At 45.7% G+C, this 20,291-nt stretch overlaps 1 protein-coding gene across 1 annotated transcript; it reads left to right on the top strand.

Moving 5' to 3' along the window:
* Nucleotides 1-2,262: 2,262 nt before the first annotated feature.
* On the top strand, nucleotides 2,263-17,048 carry LOC105008677 (fish-egg lectin). Its single transcript, XM_010868029.4, has 5 exons — nucleotides 2,263-2,434; nucleotides 11,019-11,249; nucleotides 11,415-11,632; nucleotides 11,719-11,837; nucleotides 16,805-17,048. The coding sequence occupies exons 1-5, from the start codon at nucleotides 2,380-2,382 to the stop codon at nucleotides 16,944-16,946; spliced, it is 765 nt and encodes a 254-aa protein (XP_010866331.1). The 5' UTR covers nucleotides 2,263-2,379; the 3' UTR covers nucleotides 16,947-17,048.
* Nucleotides 17,049-20,291: the final 3,243 nt, after the last annotated feature.

Here is a 20,291-nt window from a genome sequence, read left to right as displayed (position 1 = left end):
TTAATGTGTATGCAGTGCAAACGTTTCATTTGCCAAACTTGCTCACATTGTCAGGACTCAGCCCTCCTGAGCTGTTTGTCTGTCATTACATCTCCCCAAGTACCAGTCTCCTTGTTCCCGGCACTCCACGAAGGCACCCATAATCACCACTGATCCTTAGCACCTGCACCAGTCTACACACCTGGGGGGCTGATTGCCACTCTCCCTATAAATAGGAGAGTTCTGCTTTCAGTCCCTGCCGGATTATTGTACAGCCCTGTAATTATTACAGTGTTCTCTACCTAATTAAGCAAGCTATCCTATTTCCCGAGTATCCTATTTTTGTTATCTTCTGCTCACCGTGTTTTTCCCCCCGTTCGTTTCCAGCCCCTTGTTCCGAGACCCGTCCTGTACCTCCCTCCCAACCACCTTCCTGCCTTCCCGTTGTCGATCTTCGCCTGGACTGACTCCCCGCTCTGTTGACCGAATCCTGCCTGACCTTCTTACCATTCTTGCCTCCCGGACTTCGTACCACTGTTATCCACTATCCACCCTCCAACAATACATTCATACCCACCTACGTAATTCTTACGTATCTCCACTATCATCTCAGACTACTACAATAACCATCATCATTGTCCTTTTACCCCGGTGTCTGTATCTGCTTCTGGATCTTACCTCTGTCCTGAGTCCCGGGAGTCGTGACACACATAAAGCTGTGTGATGACTGTGGGCCAGAAGGATTAAGATAAAAACTAAATTCAAATGGATTTATCTGTAGTTAAGTGTGATGTTCTTTTTATTTTGAAAATTCTATACCCTGAGTTGAAATAATCTTTTGTTTGTAGGCAATTCTAATGCATGGCCTCATGTGACCATAGAGTGTAGGCAGTTGCTGGATGATAATTTCATTGATGCCGTTGACTGGCCCTCACATTCCCCAGACCTGAATCCAACTGAAGACCTCTGGGACGTTAATGTAGCACCACAGACTGTCCAGGAACTCACTGATGCCCTGATCCAGATCTGGGAGGATCCCCCAGAACACCATCCGTCGTCTCATCAGGAGCATGCCCAGATGTTGTTGGGAGTGCGTATAGGCACTCTACAGTCACATTATGATTTGCTGTGATGAAATTCATGCAAGTTGGAACAGCCTGTGATTTCAAGTTGTTGATTTTATTTTCGCTGTGAGTTTGAATGCAGCCTTCAATCGGTTGGTGATTTTGGTTTCCATTGATCGTTGTTCTCAACGAATTACACAATGTACAGAAAATGTTTTGATCTGTAATATATTTAGTTCATCGAGACCCGATTTGTGATTTAAGTTGTGAAGCGCAGGCCATACTGGTCTACAGACCTTCAAGATACTCTTACTGTCACTACTCCATAAAGAGTTGGAAAAATGAATAGATGGCGAGACTGCAAATTCACCAATGCAGAGGTATTTATTTTACAATGGGATCACCAACCAAAGAAAAACCATCGGCACACAATTAAACAGAGTTTAAAGTGTCAAACCTCAAAGTACAATATAACAAAAATGGCCCCCAGTACTGCGATAAAGACAACTTTTATAGTTGAAGCCCCTCCCCTCAGAACATGTCATTGTTTATGTCACAATCAATCAAGATGTAACAACCAGATCATCACAAATACAGCATACATTCTTCTATACCATAACAAACAATAATCATCAAGGGACACTTTACCATGACCTCTCCAAGCCACATCTTCCCCTGTTTAACATGCACTTCTTTACCCCACCCCTACACTGGGCCTACAATGTAATCATTTGAAACAGGCGCTATAAAGCCCACCCATGCCTGGTAATTGGGACCTTTACCAGCCTGCCAGCCTTTACCAGACCACAGGAAACAAGGAAACAACATCCAAAATGACAGAGCACTCCGAACAAAAGATAAGTAACAATAAACTGTGATGTTGTGCAAACTGAACTCCTGTGTGTGTATTTTGGATTTGGACTAGAACGAAGGAGAGAGAGGAATGTACTTCTGTAATAGGCAGAGGCTAACTTGTGTGTTCTGGACTGATTGGATGGGTGGTGTCCGTGTGAGTGGGATAATATCACCATTTGCAGCCAGCAGCCAGTGACGTCTTCTCCGTCACATATGCCCGCAATTTTTTGGAGCAGTGTAGTTTACTATGTAGTTTAAGGTTGTTGCCTTCTGGGCATAAGTGCCCAACACATGAATATAGAGTAACTAAGTAATGTAACTAGTTAATTTATGGGAACCGCTCTGAACTCTGGCTGGATGTAACCCTGTTACACCTGTCCTTGTTGAACAGGTGTAACAGGAAGCTGTGTTCAAGGCTATAAAAGCACAAAGGTCTGCAATGGGACAATTGAGCTTTGGTACCCAACCCCACTAAGACATCATGAGAGCTACTGCAGTGATCCTTCTGGTCTACTCTCTTCTGGTTGTCGGTCATGGTAAGTAACTGTAATCTTAATCATATGTCACCAAAATGTATCAATGTTGCTTAGTAATGTCAATGATTTTGTCTAATCTGTGTGCAGTTATCATAAGTGATGGGAGAAACAAAGCTTTCCGAAACCTCGAGCCAATTGAAACAATTGCATCGAAAAAGGATTCACTGTTTCGAGACACTCGAAACATCGCACGACGGCGACATCTGCTGGTCAAATACGTTTAATTCAACTGGAAGACTCCCAGAAAAAAAAGACCACTAAGTGGTGTTAGTGCGAGGGTTCATAAAACTTTTTACAAAAACAAATGTTTCAGAAATTGCAGCACATGCACGCGCACAGAATACCTCACACTACGCCATACACGTAGACACGTTCATTAGATCGTATAAAGATAACTAAAAAGAACCCGTATAATCTAGCTCTCTGTTATGTTTATTAATTGGTAAGTGAAATCGAGCAATTTATTAATTTAATGAGATGGGTGGAACAGCTTTTTGGAGCACAACCGCTGCATCCTCGAAATGGCAACTCGTAGATCATCCTCCACGTTGAGAAGTGATGTGCATTTGTTTTAAATCTATGTCAATGTGGAAAATGTTGCCTAACATAAGTAGGTTGATCCAAACGGAATCAGAACATTCATCGCTGCTTTGGTTAGGATAGTCATGGGTTTTCCTGTGCAACTGATATCCAGAATTCAGCAAGTATCATGGCAAATATTGCCTTTAAGTCCGATCACTGGACAGCTTCATCAGCGCGTCCTCCGGGTCGGACGACAGGAGAACCTCTGAGCAAAGAACGCTTTGAGGATGATGCACATATTGAATGATGAAGCTATGAATCCAAACTATGAATTCCTCTTGACATTTATGAATGGCTTATCGGGCTGGAGGGCCTTATCCTTGCGTTTCTCATTTCCCTTATTTCATTGGAAGTTGATTGCATTTCTGAAGGAATGCTTTCATCAGCTGTTTGAGAGAGACTGTTGTCATGTAATGTCTTTACGTTTGTAGAGCTAAGGATAAGCCATCCATGTTTTAGGCTGTTTATTTGCCAAATAAACGAAAGCGTGCACACAGCCGGAAATGTTTAAGTGTGGCTGCTTGTAGATAGGCTATTAACCCGCGCAATGACTCAATCAACCAGTTTTCGTTCTCTGACGACGATGTTAATTTAAAAATATAAAATTTTACATATTTAGCCTATTCTAGTTGTATTCCCATTTAATGTACAGTATATTTTGTACAGTATTTTCAGGTTCATTAAAAATAGCACTTTTTTATTAAAATGTATTCTAAAAATAATCTCGGGACCCCCCAATATCATCTGTCGACACCCAATTCGCTGGAATTGCATATAGGCCTAAACTCTGAATAGTAAATTGATAAATAGACAGTTAAGTGGACCTAGACGCGGTATCTGCTCATTGAACATATCCCGAATGTTTAGCTTAAAATGTTAATAAAGGTGTTGTAATATTTTAAGCGCAGTGCGCGGTGGAATATGCGCGCAAATGTTGCAAAATCTGCCTTGCAACTTTTTCATGCGAGCGCTGTTTTCACAGACAGATATGGAAATATCCATTAACGATGCAACATGATTATATCAACGATGTTAGGAGTAATGTCCTTTGATGCTTGCCTATTTAAGCCCTATTTATAGGGTTATACAACTCCATACCATACCATACCATCTTCTTCCGCTTATCCGGGGCCGGGTCGCGGGGGCAGCAGTCTAAGCAGGGATGCCCAGACTTCCCTCTCCCCAGACACTTCCTCTAGCTCTTCCGGGGGGACACCGAGGCGTTCCCAGGCCAGCCGGGAGACATAGTCCCTCCAGCGTGTCCTAGGTCTTCCCCGGGGTCTCCTCCCGGTGGGACGGGACCGGAACACCTTCCCAGGAAGGCGTTCCAGAGGCATCCGAAAAAGATGCCCAAGCCACCTCAGCTGACCCCTCTCGATGTGTAGCAGCAGCGGCTCTACTCTGAGCTCCTCCCGGGTGACCGAGCTTCTCACCCTATCTCTAAGGGATCGCCCGGCCACCCTGCGGAGAAAGCTCATTTCGGCCGCCTGTATCCGGGATCTTGTCCTTTCGGTCATGACCCAAAGCTCATGACCATAGGTGAGAGTAGGAACGTAGATTGACTGGTAAATCGAGAGCTTCGCCTTGCGGCTCAGCTCTTTCTTCACCACGACAGACCGATACATCGACTGCATTACTGCAGAAGCTGCACCGATCCGTCTGTCAATCTCCCGTTCCATCCTTCCCTCACTCGTGAACAAGACCCCTAGATACTTAAACTCCTCCACTTGAGGCAGGCACTCTCCACCAACCTGAAGCGGGCAAGTCACACCTTTCCGACTGAGGACCATGGCCTCGGATTTGGAGGTACTGATTTTCATCCCCACCGCTTCACACTCGGCTGCAAACCGTCCCAGCGCATGCTGAAGGTCCTGGTTAGAAGGGGCCAACACGACAACATCATCTGCAAAAAGCAGAGACGAAATTGTGTGGTCCCCAAACCTGACACCCTCCGGCCCCTGGCTGCGCCTAGAAATTCTGTCCATAAAAATTACGAACAGAACCGGTGACAAAGGGCAGCCCTGCCGGAGTCCAACATGCACTGGGAACAAGTCTGACTTACTGCCGGCAATGCGGACCAAGCTCCTGCTTCGGTTGTACAGGGACCTGACAGCCCTTAGCAAAGGACCCAGGACCCCATATTCCCCAAGCACCCTCCACAAGATGCCGCGAGGGACACAGTCGAATGCCTTCTCCAAATCCACAAAACACATGTGGATTGGTTGGGCAAACTCCCATGAACCCTCCAACACCCCGTAGAGGGTATAGAGCTGGTCCAGTGTTCCACGGCCCGGACGAAAACCACACTGTTCCTCCTGAATCCGAGGTTCTACTATCGGCCGTATTCTCCTCTCCAGTACCCTGGCATAGACTTTCCCGGGGAGGCTGAGAAGTGTGATCCCCCTATAGTTGGAACACACCCTCCGGTCCCCCTTCTTAAAAAGAGGGACCACCACCCCGGTCTGCCATCCCAGAGGCACTGTCCCCGACCGCCACGCGATGTTGCACAGGCGTGTCAACCAAGACAGCCCCACAACATCCAGACACTTGAGGTACTCAGGGCGGATCTCATCCACCCCCGGTGCCTTGCCACCGAGGAGTTTCTTGACCACCTCAGTGACTTCAGCCCGGGTGATGGACGAGTCCACCTCTGAGCCCTCATCCTCTGCTTCCTCAATGGAAGAAGTGACAGCGGGATTGAGGAGATCCTCGAAGTATTCCTTCCACCGCCCGACGACATCCTCAGTTGAGGTCAACAGCTGCCCACCTCTACTGTAAACAGCGTTGGTAGGGCACTGTTTCCCTCTCCTGAGGCGCCGGATGGTTTGCCAGAATCTCTTCGAGGCCAGCCGATAGTCCTTCTCCATGGCCTCACCGAACTCCTCCCAGGCCCGAGTTTTTGCCTCCACAACCACCCGGGCTGCAGCCCGCTTGGCCTGTCGGTACCCGTCAGCTGCGTCAGGAGTCCCACAAGCCAACCAGGCCTGATAGGACTCCTTCTTCAGCTTGACGGCATCCCTTACTTCCGGTGTCCACCACCGGGTTCGGGGATTGCCGCCTCGACAGGCACCGGAGACCTTACGGCCACAGCTCCGAGCGGCCGCTTCGACAATGGCGGTGGAGAACATGGTCCACTCGGACTCAATATCTCCAACCTCCCTCGGGATCCAGTCGAAGCTCTGCCGGAGGTGGGAGTTAAAGATCTCTCTGACAGGAGACTCGGCCAGACGTTCCCAGCAGACCCTTACAGTACGCTTGGGCCTGCCGAGTCTGTCCAGCTTCCTCCCCCGCCATCGGATCCAACTCACCACCAGGTGGTGATCAGTTGACAGCTCCGCCCCTCTCTTCACCCGAGTGTCCAAGACATACGGCCGCAGGTCAGATGAGACGACAACAAAGTCGATCATCGACCTGCGGCCTAGGGTGTCCTGGTGCCACGTGCACTGATGGACACCCTTATGCTTGAACATGGTGTTCGTTATGGACAAACTGTGACTAGCACAGAAGTCCAATAACTGAACACCACTCGGGTTCAGATCAGGGGGGCCGTTCCTCCCAATCACGCCCCTCCAGGTGTCACTTAACGTTGCCCACGTGGGCGTTGAAGTCCCCCAGTAGAACAATAGAGTCCCCAGTCGGAGCACTTTCCAGCACCCCTCCCAGAGACTCCAAGAAGGTCGGGTACTCTGCACTGCCGTTCGGCCCGTAGGCACAAACAACAGTGAGAGACCTATCCCCGACCCGTAGGCGCAGGGAAACGACCCTCTCGTTCACCGGGGTAAACTCCAACACATGGCGGCAGAGCTGGGGAGCTATAAGCAAACCCACACCAGCCCGCCGCCTCTCACCATGGGCAACTCCAGAGTGGTGAAGAGTCCATCCTCTCTCAAGGAGTGTGGTTCCAGAGCCCAAGCCGTGCGTAGAGGTGATCCCGACTACCTCTAATCGGAACCTCTCAACCTCACGCACTAGCTCAGGCTCCTTCCCCGCCAGCAAGGTGACATTCCACGTCCCTAGAGCTAGTTTCCGTGTCCAGAGATCGGGTTGTCTAGGCCCCTGCCTTCGACTGCCGCCCGATCCTCTTCGCACCGGCCCCTTATGGTCCCTCCTGTGGGTGGTGAGCCCACGGGAGGGCGGCCCCACGTCACCCGTTCGGGCTGAGCCCGGCCGGGCCCCATGGGGGAAGGCCCGGCCACCAGGCGCTCGCATACGAGCCCCAACCCCGGGCCTGGCTCCAGGGTGGGGCCCCGGCTGCGCCATACCGGGCGACGTCACGGTACTCATAATGTTGTTCTTCATTAAGGGGGGTTTGACGCTGGGTTATACAACTCTGTTTCCAAAATGTTGGGACGCTGGGTAAAATGCAAATAAAATCAGAATGCAATGATGTTAAAATCATTTATTAAGGTTTGGACTGCAGGCAGGCCAGTTTAGCACGCAGTCTCTTTTACTACAGAGCCATGCTGCTGTAATATGGGCAGAGTGTGGTTTGGCATCGTTTTGCTGAAATAAGCAATAAATAAATAAGCAAGGCCTTTGTCTTCTGGGTGGTAGCATATGTTCCTCCAAAACCTGTATATATTGTTCAGCATTATTTGTGCCTTCACAGATGTGCATGTCACCCATGCCATGTGCAGTAATGCACCCCCATACCATCACAGATGCTGTCTTTCAGACAATGAGCTGATAACATGCTGGATGGTCCCTCTCCTCTTTAGTCCGGAGGACACAGCGTCCATGATTCATCTCCATCTCATCTTCATCCGCTTATCCGGTATCGGGTTGCAGGGACAGCAGCTCCAGCAGGGGACCCCAAACTTCCCTTTCCCGAGCCACATTTGCCAGCTCTGACTGCAGGATCCCGAGGCGTTCCCAGGCCAGTGTTGAAATATAATCTCTCCACCTAGTCCTGGGCCTACCCTACCCTCAACTGGCTCCTTTCGATGCAAAGGAGCAGCAGCTCTACTCCAAGTACCTCACGGATGACTGAGCTTCTCACCCTATCTCTAAGGGAGAAGCCTGCCACCCTTCTGAGAAAACCAATTTCAGCCGCTTGCACGCGCAATGTAGTTCTTTCGGTCATGACCCTGCCTTCATGACCATAGGTGAAGGTAGGAATGAAAATTGACTGGTATATCGAGAGCTTTGCCTTCCGGCTCAGCTTTCTTTTCGTCACAATGGCGCGGTAAAGCGAATGCAATACGGCCCTGCTGCTCCGATTCTCCGGTATATCTCCCGCTCCATTGTCCCCTCACTCGCGAACAAGACCCTGAGATACTTGAACTCCTTTACTTAGGGTAACGCCTCATTCCCTACCCGGAGAAGGCACTCCATCCGTTTCCTGCTGAGAACCATGGCCTCAGATTTAGAGGTGTTAATCCTCATCCCAACCACTTCGCATTCGGCTGCGAACCGGTTCAGTGAGTGCTGAAGGTCACAGACCGATGATGCCATCAGAACCACATCATCCGCAAAAAGCAGCGATGAGATCCCCAGACCACCGAATTGCAACCCCTCCTCACCCCGACTATGCCTCAATAAACTGTCCATAAAAGTTACAAATAGGATTGGTGACAAAGCGCAGCCCTGGCAGAGGCCCACCCCCACCTGGAACGAGTCCGACTTACTACAGAGAACCCGAACACAGTTCTCACTTTGGACGTACAAGGATTGGATAGCCCTCAGAAGGGACCTCCTCACCCCATACTCAAGCAGCACTTCCCACAGTATCTCCCGGGGGACCCGGTCATACGCCTTCTCCAGATCCACAAAACACATGTAGACTGGATGGGCATATTCCCAGGCCCCCTCCAGGATCCTTGCAAGAGTAAAGAGCTGGACAACCGACCAGGACGGAATCTGCATTGTTCCTCTTCAATCTGAGGTTCGACTATCTGCCGAATCCTCCTTTCCAGTACCTTTGAACCACCCCGGTCCGCCACTCCTTTTGCACTGTCCCCGACTCCCACGCAATGTTGAAGAGGCGTGTCATCCAAGACATCACCTCCACACCCAAAGCTTTAAACATTTCTGGACAGATCTATTCAATCTCCGGAGCTTTGCCTTTGTGGAGTTGTTTGACTACCTCAGTGACTTCTGCCATGGAGATTGACAATGCTTCCCCATCAGCCTCCAGCTCTGCCTCCACTATAGAGGGCATGTTAGTGGGATTTAGGAGTTCCTCAAAGTGTTCCTTCCATCGCCCAATTACCTCCTCAGTTGAAGTCAACAGTGTCCCATCCTTACTGTACACAGCTTGGATAGTTCCCCGTTTTCCCATCCTGAGGTGGCGGACGGTTTTCCAGAAGCACCTTGGTGCCGACCGAAAGTCCTTCTCCATGGCTACCCCAAACTCCTCCCACACCAGCCCCTGCCGCCTGGGTCTGGTCCATCGAGGCCCCTGGCCTTCACTGCCATCCATGGCAGTGCATCCGACCCCAGTGGTCCCTCCCATGAGTGGTGGGCCCATAGGATGGAGAGGGGGGTGCCACGTTGCTTTTTCGGGCTATGCCCGACCGGGCTCTGTGGCAAACCCGGCCACCAGGCGCTCGCCGGCGAGCCCTCCCTCTGGGCCTGGCTCCAGGGTAATTCCTTCTCTTCATCCTTTGTGCATAGGGTTTTTTTGAATGTCCATGATTCCCCAAAATAATTTCTGATTTTGATTCGTCAGACCACAGGACAGTTTTCCACTTTGCCTCAGTCAATCTTAAATGAGATTGGGCCCAGAGAAGACATCAGCGGTTCTTGATCTTGTTTATATATGGTTCCTACTTTTCACGGGTTTTAACTTGAATTTGTGGATTCTCCAACGAACTGTGTTCACAGACAATGGTTTTTGGAAATGTTTCTAAGCCCATGCAGTGATTTCCACTACAGAAACGTGTGTCTGTTTTTAATGCAGTGCCGCCTGAGGGCCCAAAGATCACAGCCATCCAATATTGGTTTTCAGCCTTGTCCCTTGCAATCAGAGATTTCTCTGGATTCTCTGAATCTTTAAATAATGTTATGTACCATGGATGATTAGATCGCCAAACTCAACAACAATTTTTCGTTGAGAAATGTTATTTGTAAATTGTTGCACTATTTGTCACCTCCCCATCCTCATTCTGACAGACCCATCCTTTCTGGAATGATCTTTTAATACCCAATCATGTTACTGACCGGTTGCCCATTGACCTAGTTAGTTGTGTGGTATTCCACCAGGTTTAGTTTTTTGCATTACACTACTTTTCTAGTCTCTTGTTGCCTCCGTCCCAACTTTTCTGAAACGTGTTCCTGGCATCAAAGTGGGCATATATTTTTCAAGAAATAAGTCTCAGTTTCAAATGTTTGATGTCTTGGTACTATTTACTATTGAACACAGGGTTTAAATGATTTGCACTTCATTGCATTCAGTTTTTATTTACATTTCACATAGCATCCCAACCTTTTTGGAAACAGGGTCGTATTTTGATAACTGACACTTGTTTATAAAGTCAGCCTATATGTGGCAATAGTACAGGCCATATAAAATACTGATGTTGTATTTGTAGACTTTCACATATGAGACATATGCTTATACGTATGCTTATACGTAAATCTCTGTATGAAAGTTGTACGGTAGTAGCCAGTTGTTACTCACAAATCAAGCATTTCACAAGGCTAGGTTCAACAACTTGAAAATGTTTCCACACAGTTGTTATTTTCTGTGCTTCCTCCTTTTCTCCAAATAAACTGAATCGTTCTGATAATAATGTCTGTCTGTCTCTCCTAAATCAAACAATCTGTCCATTGCATTCGCTTTTATTTCAGGGACTATTTTCAGGGACAGGGTGATCGAAACCTGATCGAAACAGTATGACATAACCAACACTTTGTTTGCTTAGATCACGTGACTTGGCCAATTTGAAACAAGCTTCAACACTGTTTTGGCACTGCAGTGTTGCAAAGGTTTCGGAGCATTTGGATACCTGTTTTGCCAGCACCCATTACCAGTTATCATGTTTGTTTGGTGTCTCTATAGCATGGGAATGCCAGATATCAATGATCAAGAATCTGGTACAGATTGATGCAGGAATTGGACAAGTGGTTGCTACCGACGCAAGTCAAATTCCCTACTACCTGGTAGGTGATGAATGGATCCGCCTGCCTGGTTCTCTGTCACACATCACTGTGGGGCCAGCAGGAATCTGGGGTGTCAATGAGGCATATGCAATTTACAAGTATGTGGCTGGCAATTGGGTGCAAGTTCAAGGTAAGTGAAGAGCATTGGTCAATTATGAAGCCAGAGGGCATCTGTGTTATATTAGTCCAGATATGACTGGTTTTGAAAGAGTCTACATTTTCTTTAAGTTTAACGTTATGCCTTGTAAATAATTTGGCAGTAAGCTTTTTGCCTTGTCTGTCTGATTTTCTGCAGGCCTTCTGAAACAGGTGGATGCTGGGGGTGACCCTTTTATTGTTGGGGCCAACATGCATGATGCACCATTCTGTCTGGAAAGTAGTGTCACAGTTGGCTACAAGGGTCCAGTCACACACCTTCCATGGACTGCATTGCCAGGATTAGTGAAGTACTACAGTTGCGGACCCTTTGGGTGCTGGGCTGTCAACAACGATGACAATATCTATATAATGAATGTAAGATATGGGAATTAATCAAAGAGTTGTGTGTGTCAGTTATCCTAAGCCTAATTAATGTTACTTAACCAAGATTTGGGTTCCAGCTAAAGCAAGACTGCCAAAACAATGGGTGGATTCAAATTGAAGGCAAGCTTTCCATGATTGAGGTGGGAACTGATGGTAGTGTCTTTGGAGCTAACTCGAAAGGGGATGTTTATACCAGGTAAGTGTAATAACCTATACCCTTTCAAAGAAATGCAGACTATAGAACAACAGGTCTCGCTTTCGACTCCCATCGCAGTCAAAACACATTATGCCTTAGGATTTATTCAGGAAAGACACAAGCTTTGCTGGCTACACGATTCTCTCGTCTTTTCACTTGACGAAAAAGTCAGTTATCGTCACTTATATTGATAGATGCTGTATCAGTGTCCCTCTCCATGAACTACCACCTTAACGTGGTGGAGGGGTTTGAGTACCCGAGTGACCCTAGGAGCTATGTTGTCTGGGGCTATATGCCCCTGGTAGGGTCTCCCAAGGCAAACAGGTCCTAGGCGACGGGTCAGACTAGCAGTTCAAAACCCCTTAATGATGAGTATAATTTTAAGTTCCGTGACGGGCTTAGCCCGAAGGAGCGATGTGGGGCCGCCTTCCCGCTGGCAAACCATCCGGTGCCTCAGGAGAGGGAAACAGTGCCCTACCAACGCTGTTTACAGTAGAGGTGGGCAGCTGTTGACCTCAACTGGGGATGTCGTCGGGCGGTGGAAGGAGTACTTTGAGGATCTCCTCAATCCCGCCATCACGTCTTCCATTGAGGAAGCAGAGGATGAGGGCTAAGAGGTGGACTCGTCCATCACCCGGGCTGAAGTCACAGAGGTGGTCAAGAAACTCCTCGGTGGCAAGGCACCGGGGGTGGATGAGATGCGCCCTGAGTACCTCAAGTCTCTGGATGTTGTGGGGCTGTCTTGGTTGACACGCCTGTGCAACATCGCGTGGCGGTCGGGGACAGTGCCTCTGGGATGGCAGACCGGGGTGGTGGTCCCTCTTTTTAAGAAGGGGGACCGGAGGGTGTGTTCCAACTATAGGGGGATCACACTTCTCAGCCTCCCCGGGAAAGTCTATGCCAGGGTTCTGGAGAGGAGAATACGGCCGATAGTAGAACCTCGGATTCAGGAGGAACAGTGTGGTTTTCGTCCGGGCCGTGGAACACTGGACCAGCTCTATACCCTCTACGGGGTGTTGGAGGGTTCATGGGAGTTTGCCCAACCAATCCACATGTGTTTTGTGGATTTGGAGAAGGTATTCGACTGTGTCCCTCGTGGCATCCTGTGGAGAGTGCTTCGGGAATATGGGTCCTGGGTCCTTTGCTAATGGCTGTCAGGTCCCTGTACGACCGAAGCAGGAGCTTGGTCCGCATTGCCGGCAGAAAGTCAGACTTGTTCCCAGTGCATATTGGACTCTGGCAGGGCTGCACTTTGTCACCGGTTCTGTTCATAATTTTTATGGACAGAATTTCTAGGCCCAGCCAGTGGCCGGAGGGTGTCAGGTTTGGAGACCACACGATTTCGTCTCTGCTCTTTGCGGATGATGTTGTCGTGTTGGCCCCTTCAAACCAGGACCTTCATCATGCACTGGGACGGTTTGCAGCCGAGTGTGAAGCGGTGGGGATGAAAATCAGTACCTCCAAACCCGAGGCCATGGTCCTCAGTCGGAAAAGGGTGGCTTGCCCACTTCAGGTTGGTGGAGAGTGCCTGCCTCAAGTGGAGGAGTTTAAGTATCTAGGGGTCTTGTTCACGAGTGAGGGAAGGATGGAACGGGAGATTGACAGACGGATCGATGCAGCTTCTGCAGTAATGCGGTCGATGTATCGGTCTGTCGTGGTGAAGAAAGTGCTGAGCCTCAAGGTCGAAGCCCTCGATTTACCGGTCAATCTACATTCCTACTCTCACCTATGGTCATGAGCTTTGGGTCATGACTGAAAGGACAAGATCCCGGATACAGGCGGCCGAAATGAGCTTTCTCCGCAGGGTTGCTGGGCGATCCCTTAGAGATAGGGTGAGAAGCTCGGTCACCCAGGAGGAGCTCAGAGTAGAGCCGCTGCTCCTCCACATCGAGAGGGGTCAGCTGAGGTGGCTTGGGCATCTGTTTCCGATGCCTCCGGAACGCCTTCCTGGGAAGGTGTTCCGGTCCCGTCCCACCGGGAGGAGACCCTGGGGAAAACCTAGGACACGCTGGAGGGACTATGTCTCCCGGCTGGCCTGGGAACGCCTCTGTGTCCCCCCGGAAGAGCTGGAGGAAGTGTCTGGGGAGAGGGAAGTCTGGGCATCCCTGCCTAGACTGCTGTCCCCGCGAACCGGCCCCGGATAAGCGGAAGATGATGGATGGATGTATTAGTGTCATTCACAAATGGCTAATTAGCTGTTACAACAGTCAGTGGCAAAAGAGGATTTGTTCAGGATAGACAAAAACGTCACTGGCTGCAACCTTCAGTAGCTACGTTATAGGGAGCCTAAAATGAAAATGAAGCCTATATTGTGACTATTTCTGGTGGATTTTCGATTTATGTCTTCGGATTTGTTCAGGATAGACAAAAACTTTGCTGACTACACGATTCTCTAGTTTTTTCATTTGACGAAAAAGTCTGTTCTCGTCATCTATATTGATACAGCAGTTATTGTATCAGTGTCATTCACGAATGGCTAATAAGCTTTTAAAATGGCCAGTGGCAAAAGTCATAATATTCATAGATGCTATTTGTGGTGGAGGTAAACTTAAGAAACGTTGCTCAATTTAATGGTAATTGGTGTCTAACTAAATATTCAAACCTGGTGTGATGTTAATGCGTGACAAAATTATATGATATATGCTATACTGACACCCGGCAAATGTTTAGTTCTGTGGCGTAGTGGTTGAAGTCACAGCCTTTCACCCGGGTTCGAATCTCAGGAGGGCAACAACAACCAACACCTTTTTTTGCAGGGCGGCTGATCTAGACTTGCCTGGTTTTTTGTTTGTAAACCACTCTGGTATGCGCAGGAGTTAAACAGGGGCTGAACGTATGCCATTGGTTGCATTCAACTCAGGTCACTTATTGATACATGCTTTTTCTCAAAAGGATAAATTTACACAGGCAGACTGATTCTGATCCATATTCAGTTAACACCAACTATTTTGCCAAAGATCCAAATAAGGTATAAATGCAGCCAGAGTTGACAGTTTTTTTAATATGAACATGATGTGTGATTGCATATATTTGAATAAATGTTTTGCTTTGTCGTGTAGCTTTACATGACATAGCTTTTCATAGAAGACTTATGTTTCCCTTTATGGAAGTTTTCAATTTACTAGAAGAAGCACATCCATGCCAATCAATTATGCAATAACAGATGCATCATCTCCTGTTTCCGGTTTCTCATTCACCCCCACTGTAATGTATTATGTATGCTTCCATTGATGTTACTTACACTAGATAAGAGCATTAGTTAAATATATCTATTTTTTTACAAACCGATTCCAAAAAAGTTGGGACACTGTACAATTGTGAATAAAAACAGAATGCAATGATGTGGAAGTTTCAAATTTCAATATTTTATTCAGTATACAACATAGATGATATATCAAATGTTTAAACTGAGAAAATCTATCACTATAAGGGAAAAATAAGTTGATTTTAAATTTCATGGCATCAACACATCTCAAAAAAGTTGGGACAAGGCCATGTTTACCACTGTGTGGCATCCCCTCTTCTTTTTATAACAGACTGCAAATGTCTGGGGACTGAGGAGACAAGTTGCTCAAGTTTATGAATAGGAATGTTGTCCCATTCTTGTCTTATACAGGCTTCTAGTTGCTCAACTGTCTTAGGTCTTCTTTGCCGCACCTTCGTCTTTATGATGCGCCAAATGTTTTCTATGGGTGAAAGATCTGGACTGCAGTCTGGCCATTTCAGTACCCGGATCCTTCTTCTATGCAGCCATGATATTGTACTTGATGCAGTATGTGGTCTGGCATTGTCATGTTGGAAAATGCAAGGTCTTCCCTGAAAGAGACAACGTCTGGATGGGGGCATGTGTTGTTCTAGAACTTGGATATAACTGTCAGCATTGATGGTGCCCTTCCAGATGTGTAGGCTGCCCGTGCCACACGCACTCATGCAACCCCATACCATCACAGATGCAGGCTTCTGAACTGAGCGCTGATAACAACTTGGGTTGTCCTTGTTCTCTTTAGTCCAGAACATGTTTCCACTTTGCCACAGTCCATTTTAAATTATCCTTGGCCCAGAGAAAACACCTGCGCTTCTAGATCCTGTTTAGAAATGGCTTCTTTTTTGTCCTATAGAGTTTTAGCCGGCAACGGCGAATGGCACAGTGAATTGTGTTCACCGACAATGTTTTCTGGAAGTATTCCAGAGCCCATGTTGTGATTTCCATTACAGTATAATTCCTGTATGTGATGCAGTGCTGTCTGAGGGCCCGAAGATCACAGGCATCCAGTATGGTTGTCCGGCCTTGACCCATATGCACAGAGATTGTTCCAGGTTCTCTGAATCTTTGGATGATAGTATGCACTGTAGATGAGGATAACTTCAAACTCTTTGCATTTTTTCTCTGAGAAACTCCTTTCTGATATTGCTCCACTATTCTTCGCCGCAGCATTGGGGGAATTGGTGATCCTCTGCCCATCTTTACTTCTGAGAGACACTCCCACTCTGAGAGGCTCTTTTTATACCCAATCATGTTGCCAATTGACATAATAAGTTGCAAATTGGTCCTCCAGCTGTTCCTTATCTGTACATTTAACTTTTCCGGCCTCTTATTGCTACCTGTCCCAACTTTTTTGGAATGTGTAGCTCTCATGAAATCCAAAATGAGCCAATATTTGGCATGACATTACAAAATGTCTCACTTTCAACATTCGATATATTATCTATATTCTTTTGTAAATTAAATATAAGTTAATGAGATTTGTAAATTATTCCATTCCTTTTTTACTCACAATTTGTACAGTGTCCCAATTTATTTGGAATCGGGTTTGTACATCCACTGTATACAATGTAGTGTAAGCATACTTTTAGCTTAATCTTCTGTAAGATCCCCTGAGGCGTGTGTGTGTGTGGCCCTGGACTTTATATTTCAAAAAACAATAGATGAGCTGTAAACATGTGAAATCCACACATTTTTCTAACAGACACGGCATCTCAGCCAGTAAACCCGAAGGCACAGGATGGAGACAAATCCCAATGTGCATGCGCATTAAGCATGTGACCTATGACCTGGGCCATCTTTGGGTCATCTCCAACTCTGGCATCACCATGATGTGCAAACACTAAGCCTCTGCAGCTGAATGCCATTAGGAACCGTCATTGGTCAACATATTGAATGTAGTTGCTTGTTAAATGTTTCTTCCAATAAAGTACTGAGTTGGAATCTGATTTCTGTTCACGGTCATCAAAACCAAGGGTAGTTTTCATTTTCTTTTTTATGGAATACACTCAGGGTATTACTACATTTTTAACCAAAGCCCCAAACCACACACAAAGGTGACATTGCAGACAAAATCTCCATTACCGTAACACTGCAGGGGTCAGCAACTAGGGTTCTGGAAGGTAAAAAGGGTTTGTGGTTTTTATTCTAACTGGTAGTTAGAACTCTAGAGTCTAGAACCAGTGTCACCAGGTCTTAATATGGTTCTGATTAGTAGAGGATGAATATCAGAAATGTGTTGATCCAGGACCAGAGTTTATTTGCCTTTTAACATAGAATTTAATATTCTGGAGGGGTTGCCAGGTCTTCTCAAATGTGTGTTGATTGTTCTTCCAGGTATCAAATTCTCTGAATGTACAGTGCCCTTGTATAATTGGCACTCTAGGTAATTCTAAACAAAAAAGTCTGTGAAAAAATACAATTGCTTATCAACTTAATTTACCGCCTACGAATCTAACCTTTAATTGAAAATTGTTCAAAGAAAAAAAACCATTCAGAAACATACATGCCACAATCATTGGCATGCAAAATGTAAATTGTGTATTTTGATCAAGATTTAAGGTTAATTTAAATCTTTGGGAACTCAAGTGATGATGCATGACATTCTGTTTCGCTGGGGTATAAGTATCAGGTGACAGGCTAAATTCCCTTTTCCAATATGTGAAAGGTGAAAGAACACATTAAATTAGGAAAAAAAAGGTAGTAGACTTTCTAAAATCAACCCTCTAGAGATCAGAACGGCTCCAAACCTCTCTGCTTTTAAGTCTTTGGTTAAAACATACCTGTTCTCTTTAGCATATTGATGATTTTTCTTGGGCTGTTTTTACTATTTTACATTTGTGTCTTTGTTTTAAAGTTAATCTTAGTTTAGATGTTCTCTATATGTTTATGGGTTGTTTTGCTGCTTTTATTTTTTATATGTTTGTTCTGTAAAGCACTTTGGTCTGTCTAGCGGCTGTTTAAATGTGCTATATAAATAAATGAACTTGAACTTGATGCCTCACGAGGTGAAATCTTGCATGGAGTCCCAGACTGAGGGAGATTGACCGTCATTTTGAACCTCTTCCATTTTCTAATAATTGCGCCAACAGTTCTTGCCTTTTCACCAAGCTGCTTGCCTATTGTCCTGTAGCCCATCCCCGCCTTGTGAAGATCTACAATTTTATCCCTGATGTCCTTACACAGATCTCTGGTCTTGGCCATTGTGGAGAGGTTGGAGTCTGTTTGATTGAGTGTGTGGACAGGCGTCTTTTATACAGGTAACAAGTTCAAACAGGTGCAGTTAATACAGCTAATGAGTGGAGAACAGGGGGGCTTCTTAAAGAAAAACTAACAGGTCTGTGAGAGCCTGAATTCATACTGGTTGGTAGGTGATCAAATACTTATGCAATAAAATGCAAATATATTATAAAAAATCATACAATGTGATTCTCTGGATTTTGGTTTTAGTTGAAGTGTACCTATGATAAAAAAATTACAGACCTTTACATGCTTTGTAAGTAGGAAAACCTGCAAAATCAGCAGTGTATCAAATACATGTTCTCCCCACTGTATTTATGGGCCAGTGCCAGCATTGTTGTGACAAGTGGCCAATACTCTGTTCCTGTGCAAACCAGAAATCGAGTGTATGGAACACCATTTGCATATACTTTTTTAAAATGTAACGCATTAAATAAGAATTGAATTAGGCTACTCTAGATGGCTAGCAAATAGCTATAGCCGACAGTACCTATGATGAAAACTATGACCGTCAGCTAGGTCTAGTTATTTTCGATTTTCATAATGATTTGGTTTCAGGTAACTATGTTGGTTGGGTTGATAAAAAAAGCTGAAATAGTATAGACTCGGCTGTGCAAAACTGTTATGTTTGTCAAAACCAACACTGCCTACCACCAAAATAACCTTCCTAACCTTCAAGCATGTGGTGGGAATGTCAAGATCTGGGGGTTTATTCTCCTTTTCTGGACCTGGTCAACTGTAAATCATCAAAGGAACCATGAATTCTGAGGTATACTAGGATATTTTTTAACAGAACATCAGGAGCCAATCAGTCAAGGAGCTAAAGGTGGTCTGGAAATTGGTCTTCCAACAAAACAACAATCTCAACTATCAAGCAAATCTACCAAATCTACTCACTCAACTGTTGGAGTTCTTTAGTTGGCAAAACAAACTAAAAAAGTATTTTTGTAAAATTAACAATGAAAATATATTATATGTTTTGTTTTGGATCTTATTCTGACAGTTCCTATTACAAATTGGGGTTTAGATAAGGATTTTATGAGTTTATATACATATTTTATGCTAAAATAATGACCATCTCTAAAGGGTTCACATACTTTGAAATGGCACTGTATATAATGCTTTTATCAATGGTAGGTCAAGTAACCTGAAGTGAAAAACATTCCAGTATGTTCTAAGTATGATGGAAGGGGCATGGGTTGCTAGCAGTCAGCCAAAAGAGCTGACTGCTGGACATTATACATAGCTTGTCAGAGATGAGAAAAGTCGACAGAGTCTAAGGCCATGCCCATTATCTGATGAAACCCACCATTTACCAATAAAAAATGACACTGGTTCCTTCATCGACATCCCACAATACTAAATTTTTGTACACTTAAAATTAATAAACCAAATTGGGAGATAATTTCTTATACAAATAAGAGCAAAAAAAGGCTATGAAATTTTTTGTTTATCAGTTTATACCCTTCTTATACTGAAAATCTGACATATATCCTAATGTTCTGTTTAGGTACAATTATTCAGAGAATAAGATACTTAACCAAGAAATTTTTATCAACACGGTTTCCTGACTTTTGACAGCCCTGCATTTATTACTTTGTTCGACCTCCCCTTGCCAACATAGTATGTGGTGGGAGAACACAGCATGGCAACTGAGACCATACAACCATTCCTTTGTAAAACTGATCTTGTTAAAAAGTATACATTTACAAATATAAATCAAAACACTTACTTTGAACCAATTTTATTGCATTTACTTTGTACAACCTCAGTAATATAAATTCAACAACATTTTATGTTATTGCCCAGGAAAACAGCGAAAGGTTCCAACCAACCACCCACACCGCCACGCACACATACACGCACACACACACCTCCATCCACCAGACCCGAGTCATGAAAGCCTGGAGAACAGTTTCTGAACACCCCCCCCCCCCCCCCCCCCCCCCCAA

Source organism: Esox lucius, chromosome 10 (assembly GCF_011004845.1).
Source record: "Esox lucius isolate fEsoLuc1 chromosome 10, fEsoLuc1.pri, whole genome shotgun sequence".
Lineage (NCBI taxonomy): Eukaryota > Metazoa > Chordata > Actinopteri > Esociformes > Esocidae > Esox > Esox lucius.
This window is presented reverse-complemented; position numbering and strand designations above follow the sequence as displayed.

Excerpts from the sequence above, each read along its gene's own strand:
- LOC105008677 (XM_010868029.4), top strand. The coding sequence starts at position 2,380 with ATGAGAGCTACTGCAGTGATCCTTCTGGTCTACTCTCTTCTGGTTGTC. Across the intron at positions 11,250-11,414 it reads CAATTGGGTGCAAGTTCAAG|GCCTTCTGAAACAGGTGGAT; the intron begins GTAAGTGAAGAG and ends GATTTTCTGCAG. Across the intron at positions 11,838-16,804 it reads AAAGGGGATGTTTATACCAG|ACACGGCATCTCAGCCAGTA; the intron begins GTAAGTGTAATA and ends TTTTTCTAACAG.